At 35.5% G+C, this 13,830-nt stretch overlaps 2 protein-coding genes across 7 annotated transcripts in view; one reads left to right on the top strand and one right to left on the bottom strand.

Annotated features, from left to right (window-relative positions):
• Window positions 1-4,984: 4,984 nt before the first annotated feature.
• Window positions 4,985-6,633, top strand: LOC125671580 (dynein light chain Tctex-type 5-like). The gene has a single exon (XM_048907370.2). It carries the CDS (start codon window positions 5,247-5,249, stop codon window positions 5,892-5,894), a length of 648 nt encoding a protein of 215 aa, XP_048763327.1. The 5' UTR covers window positions 4,985-5,246; the 3' UTR covers window positions 5,895-6,633.
• Window positions 6,634-10,183: 3,550 nt separating this feature from the next.
• LOC125671573 (terminal uridylyltransferase 7-like) overlaps window positions 10,184-13,830 on the bottom strand; it is a 34,197-nt gene continuing 30,550 nt past the window's right edge. For 5 of the 6 annotated variants that reach the window (XM_056162033.1, XM_048907360.2, XM_048907362.2 and 2 more), the window contains 2 exons: window positions 12,196-12,256; window positions 10,184-10,478 (listed from right to left, as the gene is read on the bottom strand). In XM_056162033.1, the coding sequence (XP_056018008.1) occupies window positions 10,366-10,478; window positions 12,196-12,256 (174 nt within the window). In that variant the 3' untranslated portion in view covers window positions 10,184-10,365. Of the gene's footprint in view, window positions 10,479-12,195; window positions 12,257-12,699; window positions 12,962-13,830 lie in introns of all 6 variants that reach the window. The other variant, XR_008802248.1, reaches the window with a different exon arrangement.

Below are 13,830 nucleotides of genomic sequence, written 5' to 3'. Positions count from 1 at the left end.
TGATATGTCTGTTGATAAGGTATTTAGACAGTGATATGTCTGTTGATAAGGTATTTAGACAGTGATGTGTCTGTTGATAAGGTATTTAGACAGCGATGTGTCTGTTGATAAGGTATTTAGACAGCCATGTGTCTGTTGATAAGGTATTTAGACAGTGATATGTCTGTTGATAAGGTATTTAGACAGTGATATGTCTGTTGATAAGGTATTTAGACAGTGATATGTCTGTTGATAAGGTATTGAGACAGCGATATGTCTGTAGATAAGGTATTTAGACAGCGATATGTCTGTTGATAAATTATTTAGACAGTGATATGTCTGTTGATAAGGTATTTAGACAGTGATATGTCTGTTGATAAGGTATTTAGACAGTGATGTGTCTGTTGATAAGGTATTTAGACAGCGATGTGTCTGTTTATAAGGTATTTAGACAGTCATGTGTCTGTTGATAAGGTATTGAGACAGCGATATGTCTGTTGATAAGGTATTGTGACAGCGATATGTCTGTAGATAAGGTATTTAGACAGTGATATGTCTGTTGATAAGGTATTTAGACAGCGATATGTCTGTTGATAAGGTATTTAAACAAAAATATGTATGGAGCGCCAAATTAATATAAACTCAAATAATTGAAGATATCTTCAATTATTTGAAGATATTATCAATTCAATTATTGCTCTCTTTAATTGAATTAATGCGCGCATTAAATCAATTATTGCTCTCATCAAATAAATTAATGCGCGCATCTATTAAATTAATGAGAGCAATAATTGATTTAATACGCGCATTAATTCAATTATTGCTCTCTTCAATTCAATTGATGCGTGCATTAATTGAATTAATGAGAGCAATAATAGATTTGATGCGTGCATTAATTCAATTATTGCTCTCTTCAATTCAATTGATGGGAGCATCAATTTAGTAGAAATATTGCTCGCAATAATTAATTTAGAGCTCGGTATAAATAATTTGATGATCTCTTTAATTCAATTGAAGATATCTTTAAATCATTTACAATGCTTTTGTATACGGAATTATTGCGCGCATCAATTCTTTTAAAGAGAGCAACAAATCAATTAAAGATACCATTAATTCAATTCTGGATATGATGAATTGAAGATATCTTTAATTATATAGTTGCTCTCTCTAAAAGAATCATTGCTCTCTTCAAATGAATTAGAGATATCATTAATTCAGTTGAAGAGAGCAATAATTAAATTAATGCGCGCATTAAATCAATTATTGCTCTCATCAAATGAATTAATGTGCGCATCAATTAATTATTGCTCTCATCAATTGATTTAATGCGCGCATTATATCAATTATTGCTCTCTTCAATTGAATTGTAGCGCGCATCGATTCAATTGTTGATATCATTAATTCATTTGAAGAGATCATTAATTCAATTAAAGCGCGCATCAACTCAGCTGAAGAATCAATGCTATCATCAATTCAATTAATGCGCGCAATAATTCAGAATTGAAGATATCATTAATTATTTGAAGAGATCTTTAATTCAATTGAATTGATGATATTTTCAAATAATTGAAGATATCTTCAATTATTTGAGTTTATGTTAATTTGGCGCTCCATAGATATGTCTGTTGATAAGGTATTTAGACAGTGATGTGTCTGTTGATAAGGTATTTAGACAGTACTGTGTCTATTGATAAGGTATTAAGACAGTGATGTGTCTGTTGAACTGATGAATTCAACCTATGTAATAAAAGATGAACGCTCCCTCCCCCTCAAAGGTTGGTGAGGGTTTTTTATGGTGGGGGAGACTAGTTGTTTTCACGATTCACAAGCATTTAGTTTCTTCTAATATGTAGGGATTTTTTTTCAACTGTAGTGACTTTACGCAGCCGTTCTGCAGAGAGAAAAAATTGTCTCGACCTATCACTCACAGCAGCAATGCAACAGCACTTCTTCTGGACTATGTCAGAAAAACTTTTGGATCATGGTCTATTTTGACAAGTTCTATTCAATTCGACAAATCGGAAGTCATGTTCCTTTCTAACTGCTTCCAATAAGCTTTTAAGAACCTTTGATGGGACTCCTGTGTCTGATTATCCACAAACAAAACACACAAACAAACAGAATTTACCTGGAGCTTAATCCGTACACCCAGGAGATTTAAGGTGGATTCCGGACTAGTTACCAGGTCACACTTCAATACATCCGCCAGTATCAAATACAGTGTCATGCACCATGAAAATTTTAGAAATAAAACCTAAAATATTCGATTTTTGTAGGGTGTTAATCTTCGCTGTTTTCATAATAGGGACATACCTACGCAATCCATCCTCCACGAATAAGACAAACTAAAGAAAAACAGCTCTTCAACCACGAAATTATTTTTCCTACACCACGAAGACTTGACCCTACGAAAATATCTGATATTACAGAATCTAATTTTACAGTAAATGGTCTTGATACACGTTTAAAGACATGCATGTAAGTAAAAATTTCAAATCACAATTAATTGGCGTTTTTAGATCAGAATGTAAATTTCAAGAAAGCAAGCTAACCAAAATATTTATCAAGCCATATGAATTCGCAAGTCCAACAGAGTTTTTATTGTATCAAATTCCACACTTGAACGTGTACAGAGAACTCATGTCAAGTCTCCATTACATAACAATAGATGAAGCTCAAACAAACCGAAATGGTTGGGAAAAGCTTGTAGCTATGTGTTGCCAAATATAGATGAGTATATTGCCAATAATGAGCCCCTGGGAGCATAAATATGTATAAACCAATCGTTTTAAGAAAAGGCATTTTATAACCCGAACGTGTTGCAACTTTTTACCAAACTGCAACAAAAATCAATTTCTCCTGCAAGCTGGGTCAGAAAAGTCAATTCTTTTTACTTCTGAATCCTGGAGCCCTGGGGGTAATAACAATTTCATCTCCCACGATGATGTAAGGAAAGGAAAACTTCAGATTTAAATTAAATATCGTAAATTTTATGTAGAATTAAAACCTGACATTAAGCATTCATTGACGATGTTTCTTGTCAATTCGGGATTTTGAAGACTGGGTTTAAGAGGGGTGCATGCCTAAGCGTCGTTGCACATTATGTGATTAATTCGTCGGATTGGATTTTTAAAGACAGGGCGAGAGAAACACAACTACAGGTACTAAGAATCGGAACTATTTCAAAAACATTTAACATACATGTTTGTGCTGAAATGTAAAAATGGTGTGTTTGCTGTACAGAATCCTCATAATATTAGACAAGCAAAAATGCATATCTTTAACATTCGAGAAAATCTGGTGTTTATTTTGGTATCCTTGAATATATTTTACCTTATTACGTACAAAAACTTGAATTCTGTTTTAAATACTACAGGAAAAATGTTTGTTTCTCTTGTCTTTAAATCCACATGCGACTTTTGTGTACCCACAATACATTGTACGTTGTCTGCACGTTAAAAGGCAATGCGTCAATAATCGGCAAGTTCCTCCGCTGAAACGCGATCCTATTAAGGACAAGTTCACGTGTGTCACCATGACAACAAATTTATTGTTTCAAATAAAAGCATTTTTTAAAAATGTCATTATTTCACTCCCGAGTTTAAAAGTGTTAACGTAAGAGCAAGATAGAACGGCCATTATCACCGTTATCCTGGTTTTCTTTGAAGTCAGATTGATATTCAATATTATTCAATTGTCCCTTTATAGGTATTGATAGTATACAAACTAAATGAGCATCCTAACAATGGAGCAACTCGGATGAATCGCATCGATACGGTCCGCACTGGCTGCTGATGAGCGAACCTGGTAGTGTATGAATATACCATCGATAAGAGTACTTATCAAGATTTTGAATTAAATGGGATCAAGCGACAAATATTGATATGAACACACCTGCATATACATGGTTAAACCCCGGAAAGCTGTTATCTTAATTTAATTGCCAAAACAAGAACCGGCATTTAAAGCCAAGGACCTTGAAGACAGTCATGCACATATATCCCTAAGTTAAAGCCAATGGCCTTCTAACGACTTTACGCCATTGCGGAATTAAAAGAATATCAAAGTAAAGTTAATTTTCATCTCAAGTTACACCATCTGAATGAGTAGTACCAATTATTCATATCATAGTTAAATGCATTGGGTTTTGCTGTTCATACAGTTCCAAATAGCAACCTTTCATTTGCTCTCTCTTTCTCTCTAGCCGACGAAACCCGAAGTGAGGAAGTCCTCACAATGTCTAGAATGTCATTGTAAAGGCAAAAAGGTACTATGTTAGGTATAGCTAAAGGGACATCTAGAAAATTTTATCTAGTACCAGGGGCGGATTCAAGAACTTTTGAAAGGGAGGGGATTCTACCATTAGTTTTGGTTTTCAAAGAGGGGTCCACCCTCAAAACGCGTTTATTTTTACCTTTGCTTTAGCAAAAAGTTCTGACAAAAGAGGGGTGCAACCCCCGGAATCCCCTTCTGGATCCGCCAATGGGTACTCTCTCTCTCTTTCGAATTGTGAAAAAATGGTTATGAGAGAGAATATCAGTAAGGATATGTCCCCACTAATTTAATATCTTGTATCCTGAGATTCACGTTTATGGAGACTTAACTGTAAGGACAGGATTTTTGTCCTCATAGTGCACTTCTGTCCTCAACTTCTGTCAAATGGTCCTCACTCTACATCTCTCTTTCTCTCTCCATTTAAGTTTACAATGTTCAAGAGAAAAAAAAATACTAAATGGGCTATGCAAGAAGTTAGTCTTGACAATTATTCGTACAATATCTGTGTAGAAAATACAAATCACAAAGAGCCGGTATACCTCGCTGGATGTTATTTTAACTCGATCAAAGACAATGCAAATCATTTCTACCTGAATACCTTCCGAGAGGAACTTATCTTGGCTTAATTACATTGTCTTTCAACCTAGCGCATTCATCGCGCATCCATCAAAAGCGGTGCTTTGGTACTGTTACTCTTGGTAACTAGTGACAAATCAGATCATTTAAATGTCTAAGGGATCGCGCAATGTCAGATGTTCAAATGTTAAATTGTTACCAGTAGCAGATCATGCAAATGGTATATGCACGTCAGCTTTGTGAGGATCTAGTCTAACAGAACAGGTGCTTTGTCGCACTTCAACCGCTGGTATTAGGACACTATCCTTGTCTTCAACTTAATGAAAAAAAATATAATAATACTTCTTAAGAGTGTTTTAAATGATCATTGATCGGATAAGGGACATACGCTGGTTTAAGGGAAATTTAAAATCGATATGAGTACAAGTCTTGCCAAGAAAGAGGGCGGTCCTCTTGGCCGAAAGCAATCAGTGATGCCGGATCCCACTGCACGGAAACAGTCGATGATACCACCGGACGCCAGACGGCCGTCCGTACTTCCGTCGACTCTTGATCCACAGCACGGAGCGACCGGTCGCCGGGCATCAGTCATGATGATGGATCATCCCAGAAGACCGTCTCAGGACCGCAAACAGTCCATCGTCGAATCGACGACTGGACGGTCCACGATGATTATGACGTCAGCTCACACACATCGACCGAACGTCCGTTACGAAAACACATACAAAACGGAACCCGACGTCAAATTCAGAAGCTTCGATGTGCGGAATGCTATCAAGGAGATTTTTGAACGTGAACTTGGAACCATGAAATATGATAAAGAGAAATGCATAAGTTTGACTACAACTCTGTCAGAAAAAATTAAACATTCTGTGAAAATTCTGGGATTCCCGCGGTACAAGATTGTGGTAGTTGTCGCCATTGGGCAGCAGGAAACACACCCTTCTATTGCCTTTACTAGTCGCTGCATCTGGAACCAGGGTACGGATAATTTTTCCGAGTACACATTTAATAACGCCTCACTGTACGCTGTGGGATTAGTGTACGCCATGTACATGGACTAATGTGGAACTAATGAGCGCAATATACACATGGACTACCGACGGTGCTTCGTCATTCAAAACATACATAAATGTACCAACGAATTATCAGATCTAATTATATCAGTGGCCATATTTTGTGTTGTTATTTTGCGTAGACGCACAGGTAAAACTAATGGATTTTTTCCTTGGATGAAAATGTTTGCCGTGTATATTGAAACAAGCTGTGATTTCGTCTATTACTTACAACTGAAAACCTATTGGAAAAGGAATTATCAAAGCAATGTGCTGTCAAGAATGACTGTATAATTCATTTATGTCTATTTATTTCCTATCTGTGTGTCGGATTTGGTAGAGACTCATATATTCTACCTTGAGCTGCTAATTGAAATTGGAAGCTTTTGAAGTCTTAGTGCCGACAGGTTCCTCCAGCAATGAGCTTTAGAATTATTTTTCGTTTTCTTTGGCTGTGTAATATTGTGGTCCACTTTGTCGATCATATAATATGCAAGCGAAGATTGCTTCAGTAAATACTTTTACTATTATATCGGAGGAAAAAATCTATATATCGCATTATTTGACTTGTTCCTGCAATAAATAATTTTATTCAAATGAAAACAAAATATCGGCAAATCTTTTCTTTACCCGACATATAAACCTCACTGTGTCGAGCAGATGGAGCCTCTGAATAGAATTTTTTTTTTTTTTAATTTTTTGTTTGAGGAAGTTTACAATGCTTTTAAATAAATCAATTGGAATAGATGGGACATAGTTAATAACTAAGGGATTGGATTTAAATTCAACAACAAAACACCCTCCACGTCTCGGAAATGCAGGGGATTTTAAAAGTAGTTTTGTGAAACAAACCCAAATCTAGCTTCGATAATTTTTGGAATTCTGAATTTCCAAATAGCTTGTGGTTGTGGTATAGGAAACCGATATTTGTGCGCGAAAATGGAGTAAGCCTGACGCATTGAAAATATTTAGAGAGATCACGCGATAAATTGGTGATCAAAAAGAGAAAATGGGGTTCTTAGTGCCTGTTCAAATTCTAATGCCTCCTCATTTCTATAGGACTTTATTTTGGACGGATATGGATAGTATTCTTATAATACAGCAGCATGTTTTAAACATGTATTTCATAGTCAGTCCTCCTGCTGTGGAAGGCATCTCGTCTTACAATCGCTTCTGCAATGGTGGCCTATACATTCTATGTAATCTTCAAATTAATGAACTTAATTTGCGGCTGTTGAATTACATGCAGGGATAAATACAAGGCGTTAGAGGGAGGGAGAGTGCTTACGTCTTTTAATGGATTAGCAGAAACTTTTATCATATTACCCTTTCTAATCCGCCTAAAGATTAAAAAGTCACTCAATATGAAGAAAAACGATCATATCCTTTATGTGGCATAAAGGAAGTCTCGCGTCTAAAGTGGCGTGACTGACGGGTGCATCACACGGAGTCCAGACAAGACGTCCGCGTCACAAAAGATGCTTAGGAATAAAAACTAGGGCCATCGGGAAATGTTTTTAAAGTTCTTTAAGAATATGGAATGTTACGTCTTTTATAGAAACGTTTAAGATATACCAACCAAGGTCAACTTTCTTGCAAACTGCCTTTCCTCTCGGAATTTCAAACATGCTAAATATTTTTTTAAACTTAGCATGGATAGAATTTCATTACACATCGGATAGAACAAAATTGTCGATAATACTTATTTTTGAGTTTTAAAAAATAGTTGCCAAGACAAAAGGATCCGTATATCCCATACTCTTGTGTTGGTACTATAACTAAATAAATAAAAACGATTTTCAAACAAAGAAAATATTTCAAAAAAGACTCGAGTCAAAAGATATAGAATGATAAATGCATTTAAACCATTATCATTGTGGTTTGTATGGAACCCTACATTTTTTTTTTTAAAGAAGACAATCAAAGAAGTAAATCATTTCCAGGATTCCGTGTTTCTCAAACATTTAGTACATGTAACTAGTAAAAATTAGGTACCAAAAAATGTATCTGAATGTGCATATCATAACATTGTATATTTCTTCCCTTTACAAACGAAGTTGTAGGGGTTTTTTGGGGGGTTGGGGGGGGGGGAGATAATGAAGAATCACACTGTCTGCTCATCCATTGTTGTACATTTTTGTCTGGGCCATAAGTTTGAGACGAAGAGGTAGTCTTATCGCATACCAATTCCGATCTATGTTGAACTATACGCCGACCGTTTGGCAGAGCCTAAACATAGACCAAGACTCTGGAATGCTAGAACCAGACACATGTTTAATATATAAAGATTGTTTATAACTTGAGGGTGTGCTAGGACCCTTAACTGGTCACTTAGAAAATATCAAAGCCACCGGAAGAAAATAAACGTCTAGCCACAACTGACAAACACCAATGGATGCGCAATGCCATATCCCAACGCAAGGTAATGTAGTTAAGGGCAAAGTCAATAATTGGGGAATACATAGAAGTTGGTCATCTGAAAGTGTCTTATTTATGGCTTAAAATAGGTCGGTTTTAGTTTTATTTTGAAATCACAGAAATGACAAGATGGGATTATAATCTGATGGTTAAAAAGTCTCCAAAACGAAGCACTTGCTTTATCTAAGCTATCTTTATAAAACATGTAGCAGTTGTGTAAATCAGTTTGTAGACCCAATCATTTAATCATTGTTGAAGATCCCATATCTCTATCCGTCCATGTTCTGAAGATATACAAGCTTTTATGACCAAGGTCATTGATTAAGGTCATTGGTGTAACTTGTTCATAGGTTCCATCATCCAATCCTCATTGTTGAAGATCTCATTGCATGTCTCTATCAGTCAAGGTTCTTGAAGTTATGAAAGTTTTTATGATTAAGGTCAAATGTCAAGGTTATAGGAGTCATTTGACTAACACTAAATTAAAGGTTTCATCCTCCTATGACCATTGTTGAGGATCCCATGCCTATCTCTAGAGATTCTGTAGATATGCAAGTTTTTAAGATTAAAGGCCAAGTTCACTGGAATTACTTAACCTTGATACTAGTTTGTAGTCATCATTATCCAACTATCATTGTTGAAAATTCCATGTCTCTATCAGTTCAGGTTGGGAAGTTGTTATGATCAAGGTCGGAGGTCAATGTAACTGGAGTCACTTGACCTTGATAGTCATTTATAGGCCTTCATTGTTGAAGATCCTGTGTCGCTATCAGTCCAGGTACTGAAGTTATTCCAGTTTACTTGATAAAGATCAGAGGTCAAGGTCAAGGAGTCTCTTGACATTCATTCTATAGTTTTTAGTTGTCATCCCCGTATCACTGATGACAATTCTAAGACTGTATTTATGATATTTCTCAAATCATATCTCAATATGAAATTAATTTTGTCCCATGGAGTCCCATGCTAGACCTCACCCCCATTTGATCCCCCCAGAAGGTACCTAAATCTCCTTCAATCTGTAAAAACCATTCCTGCAAAACTAGATACACTGAACTATCATATCTTAAATTTAGAAATACTTGCATCAACCAGTTACAGAGAACAGCCATTGACATTTCTAGATGTATGAAAAAGAAGAAGAATTCGCAAAAGAATGAACTGAGCAACAAGAGGCCCATGAGCCACATCACTCACCTGAGTCACCTTGGCCCAGTTTTTTTTTTTTTTTTGGTTAAAAATTCAATCATATTTCCCATGAAACATTTCAACTCCATATTATGGCCCTACATGTACCTTGCCCCAAAGGATCATGACATAACCGAACTTGAATTCACACAATATGGTGATGCCCCAATACATGTAGGACTGACATAACCTTGCTGTTCTGGACAAGAGGACTTTTAAAAAGATTTTCTGCTCAAAATATTTGTAATAATTCTATTAAACAAATAAGATGAAGATTCTGTAAGTCAATACAATTGAAACAAGAGGTACTGTGAGCAATGCTCACTAAGAATACCCCCCACTTACCCCAATCTCCCAAAGGGTGTTCCATGCGATGAAAAAAGCCGTTAAAGAATTTAAATGAAAACCATATTGCTACTTCGATGTCTAGTGCACGTGACCCTCACATGTTTACATATTCATGTATATCTTAGTTTATTTTCAGATGAGAGCCTGTGCAACATCAGAGGCATTGAAATATTCATAGTTCATCTTCTTCTCCAGCAATTCTGTGTAATTACAAGCACTACACTGTCTGGCAGTTCTCCATAACCACTGTTGGGCTACACACAATGAGTGCACCCTGTCAGAACCATGTAGCCTTCTACATCAATTATCTATCAATCCAATAATCTGATAAATCATGAAAATGCAAACTCTTTCCCTTTTTTAATGGTTTTCATTTTGTTTTATCATAAAATACACCATTTTCTTTTCACCTAAAATGCCATTTAAATATTCATTTTATATGATATAATCGTTCAAATTTCATGATATAAGTCCTTGTGAATTAAAACGCTGAAATAAAAAAAGCTACTAAATAGTTTTAAAACCCTGTTCACTTTCTGGGAGACGGTCGATTTAGTTGTGTCTGCCCTCTGTACTGTGGATTGGTGAACCTCTGCTGTTCTGCATTGCCTCCCCTGAAATACTCATTCTGAACTGTGATTCCTGAAAGTAAATTACACAAATGACTTGTGTATTCAATTCAAAATAACTATTTCTCGCATTATCACCAGTGTGAGATCAACTTTACCCATGTGAGATTTTTCTGTCTCGCACTGCTGCAACGTCATTTGATTGAGACGTCATATATTTTCTATGATTTACGTTACACGGTGAAGATTTACATTACACGGTGAAGTAAAAATATTTTGCATTGTTATCTTTAAATTTTAATGTAGTATAGCTTTCTGGTGGACAACCTTGGTTTTTTTTAGTTTACACTATCTAATAAGTATTTGCATTTAAGTTCAAATAAGGATTTTGATAATTTAGAATTTTCTCAAAGCTCTTAAGTTTATGCACTAAACTGTAGGTAAAATGTGAGAAAGATAATTCTTCATTATTTACTCGTGTGGGATAAGGATATTCCATCTCTGGAACAAGATTCGCTGTCTAGGACTCTGAAAAGCCTCGTCCTAGACTGCGAATCTTGTCCCCTTGGTGGAATTTCCCTATCCCACACTCGTAGTAATGAAGGATTCTATTAATATGCAATGACATTTGTTCAGATGACAAAGCTTTCAATATGTGACCTGAAGATCATAGGTTGAAACAGGCTCTAGCCATGTATGTCCATCTAAGACTTGAAAGCAAAATGTTGAATATTGCTGGTGTTTCGCCGAAAGCTTTGCAAAAGTGAGAGTTACAGACCATTTTGATAAGAACTTTAATGGTAAGGCCATATGTAACAGAAGACTTTTGAATAGCATCTTGTCATTGGTGTTCTATTGATATTAATGTATTTTTTTTTTTTTTTACAAAAGTACTTGCAGCTTATTGAAATTGAACAGTGAAGGTCAATTATGATAATTGCTATAATAATCACTTCCTTCACTTTTATTATACTCAAACTGTGTAAACATTGGATTTTCTATGTAACTATGATTTGAACCAGCTAGCATTTACACAAACACAAAGATGCTTAGTAAACAATAATAACAGTAGCCTTGTTCTTTAAATGAGATTTTATCTTGGTACTGTATATAATCTGTAAAACTTTGTGGTCTCAATCTGACAATGTTGGCAAAATGATTTGAGGAAAAACAAGAAGTTCATGGGCCACAATGCTTACCTGAGTTGTACACAGATACTAATACTTTAACCCCCTAATGTAGCAACACCCTGGCTCCAGAGTGAACCAACTCAAATCTACACTACACACATATGATCCCGACATGATATTTGTACATGTTATATGTATACAACATAAAATTCAAAATTGAGGCCATGGGGATTTACCTTCGGTTCAAGAAACACCATCCCCCCAAGATGCACCAACTGACCAAGGTTGACAGTCCTATGCCTCGAAGTGTGAAAGATATGATGATCCAGACATGCCTGAGTATGTACATTTTAAAGCCATACAATTCCAGACAGAGGCCAGTGACCTATTTTTTGTTTGTGTGTCAACTGACCAATTTACATGGTCCTAGGCCCCACAGTGTGAAAGATATGATCCATACACAATTTGAGTATGTGTAGCCAAGATGCCACAATGAAGTACTGTACAGTGTATGTTTGGTTCGCGACACACCTTCCACCTCATGATACATCATATTTTAATAAAAACTGCATTACTTTGTCCTGAAAGTATTAATAGAGTTAATATTTAATAGTTTACTGAAGTTAAAATTTATCCTGTTTGCCTAATGAGTTGGCTTACCTAAGTTCATTTGATTCCTCGGGTTAACAATTCGACCTTGCTCCAGTCCTGAACTAGCAACCTACAAAAATACCAACAAGAACAGTGTTTACACAGATCATTATGTAGCAATGGTTAGATACGAACATCTAAAAAAACATGATGTTAAAAAGAACGCAAATGCAGATCAAATATGCATCTACCTCAGTATCCGTCTATAATACAACTACCCATTTATGACCTAACAAATTTTATTCAAATTTGCTATCATAAATTCTCTACAGTATGTAATATTGAATTTCTTTTGTTATCTCCCAATCAATAATAACAGATGTATAAAATGTATGATACTGCATGCATCTTCGCTAGACAAGGGCGATTGCTCCAGTGTTTCTCTTCACTCTTGAAACCCTGTGGAGAAGCAAAGATGACAAGAGTGAACCATGCTTGATTGGTTGTATGATGGAATACATTGCAAACCACCTGACCATGATACTAAGGGTACGTTGAATATTTTGTACAGACCAATATTGATTATGTTGTTGAATATCTTCATATTGCCTTTACTTCATATCCCGTGGGGATCAGGGTTAGAATAGGTCTTCAGTACCCCTTGCTTGTCGTAAGAGGCGACTAAATGGAGCGATCCTTCGGATGAGACCATAAAAACCGAGGTCCCGTGTCACAGCAGGTGTGGCACGATAAAGATCCCTCCCTGCTCAAAGGCCGTAAGTGCCGAGCATAGGCCTAAATTTTCCAGCCCTTCACCGGCAATGGTGACGTCTCCCTATGAGTGAAAGATTTCTCAAGAAGGATGTTAAACAATATTTAATCAATCAACCATAAACTAGAAATCATTTTGTTTTCATACAGTTTGCCACCTGTTTGCAAATTTTAGAGAATTCGTGTCATCACAGATTTTGTAAATCCCTAAGAACAAATTTAGAAAATATTCCAGATGAAATCATGATTTGTAATAGAAGATTTTCAAAATCTGTTGTAATTTTGTTACAAATTAATTATAACAAATTAAATTCATTATAACATATATATATATATATATATATATATATTCTAAAATTTGTTGTAACAAAGTCATAATAAAGTTTACAATTTGTAATTAGGGCTGTTCCATTAAAACATATGAGGTACCCGGGGAAGGCACTTTAAAATTTGGGTAACCACCCATAGAAGCATAAAAATGTAATGAGGGACCACTCACAGAAGCAATTTTATATAGTGCGGCACCACCCATAGAAGTGAAATAAATGTGAAATACACTTTTTCTTTAAATTCAATATGTATGAATTACTATTTATAACCCCTGTATAGAGGTCTATTTTCAGATGTTCCCAAGCATCATAGTAAAGAGAAGAGTATCTTGGGTCTCATCACCATTCAAATAATTGGCCATCAATGAAGCTTGATCATAGAACCATCAATTTATTTTATCAAGACTGTCTTTCTTAAACATGATGAACTAAATTAATTTTATAAGTCTACCTGTTCATAAAAAGTCTAGTATTGTAAATGTTCAAAAACAACTATTAAAAGTTTTAAAATTGACTAGTATTTTGAGTATTAAAAAACAAGAAAATGTGTCTCTTTACGTAAATAAAATGATATTCTATGTTTCTTAGTCAATATATAAATTTA

The sequence above is a fragment of the Ostrea edulis genome, chromosome 4 (genome assembly GCF_947568905.1).
Source record: "Ostrea edulis chromosome 4, xbOstEdul1.1, whole genome shotgun sequence".
Taxonomy (NCBI): Eukaryota; Metazoa; Mollusca; class Bivalvia; order Ostreida; family Ostreidae; genus Ostrea; species Ostrea edulis.
Note: the sequence above shows the minus strand (reverse complement) of the source record. Positions and strands in the feature narration are given on the sequence as shown.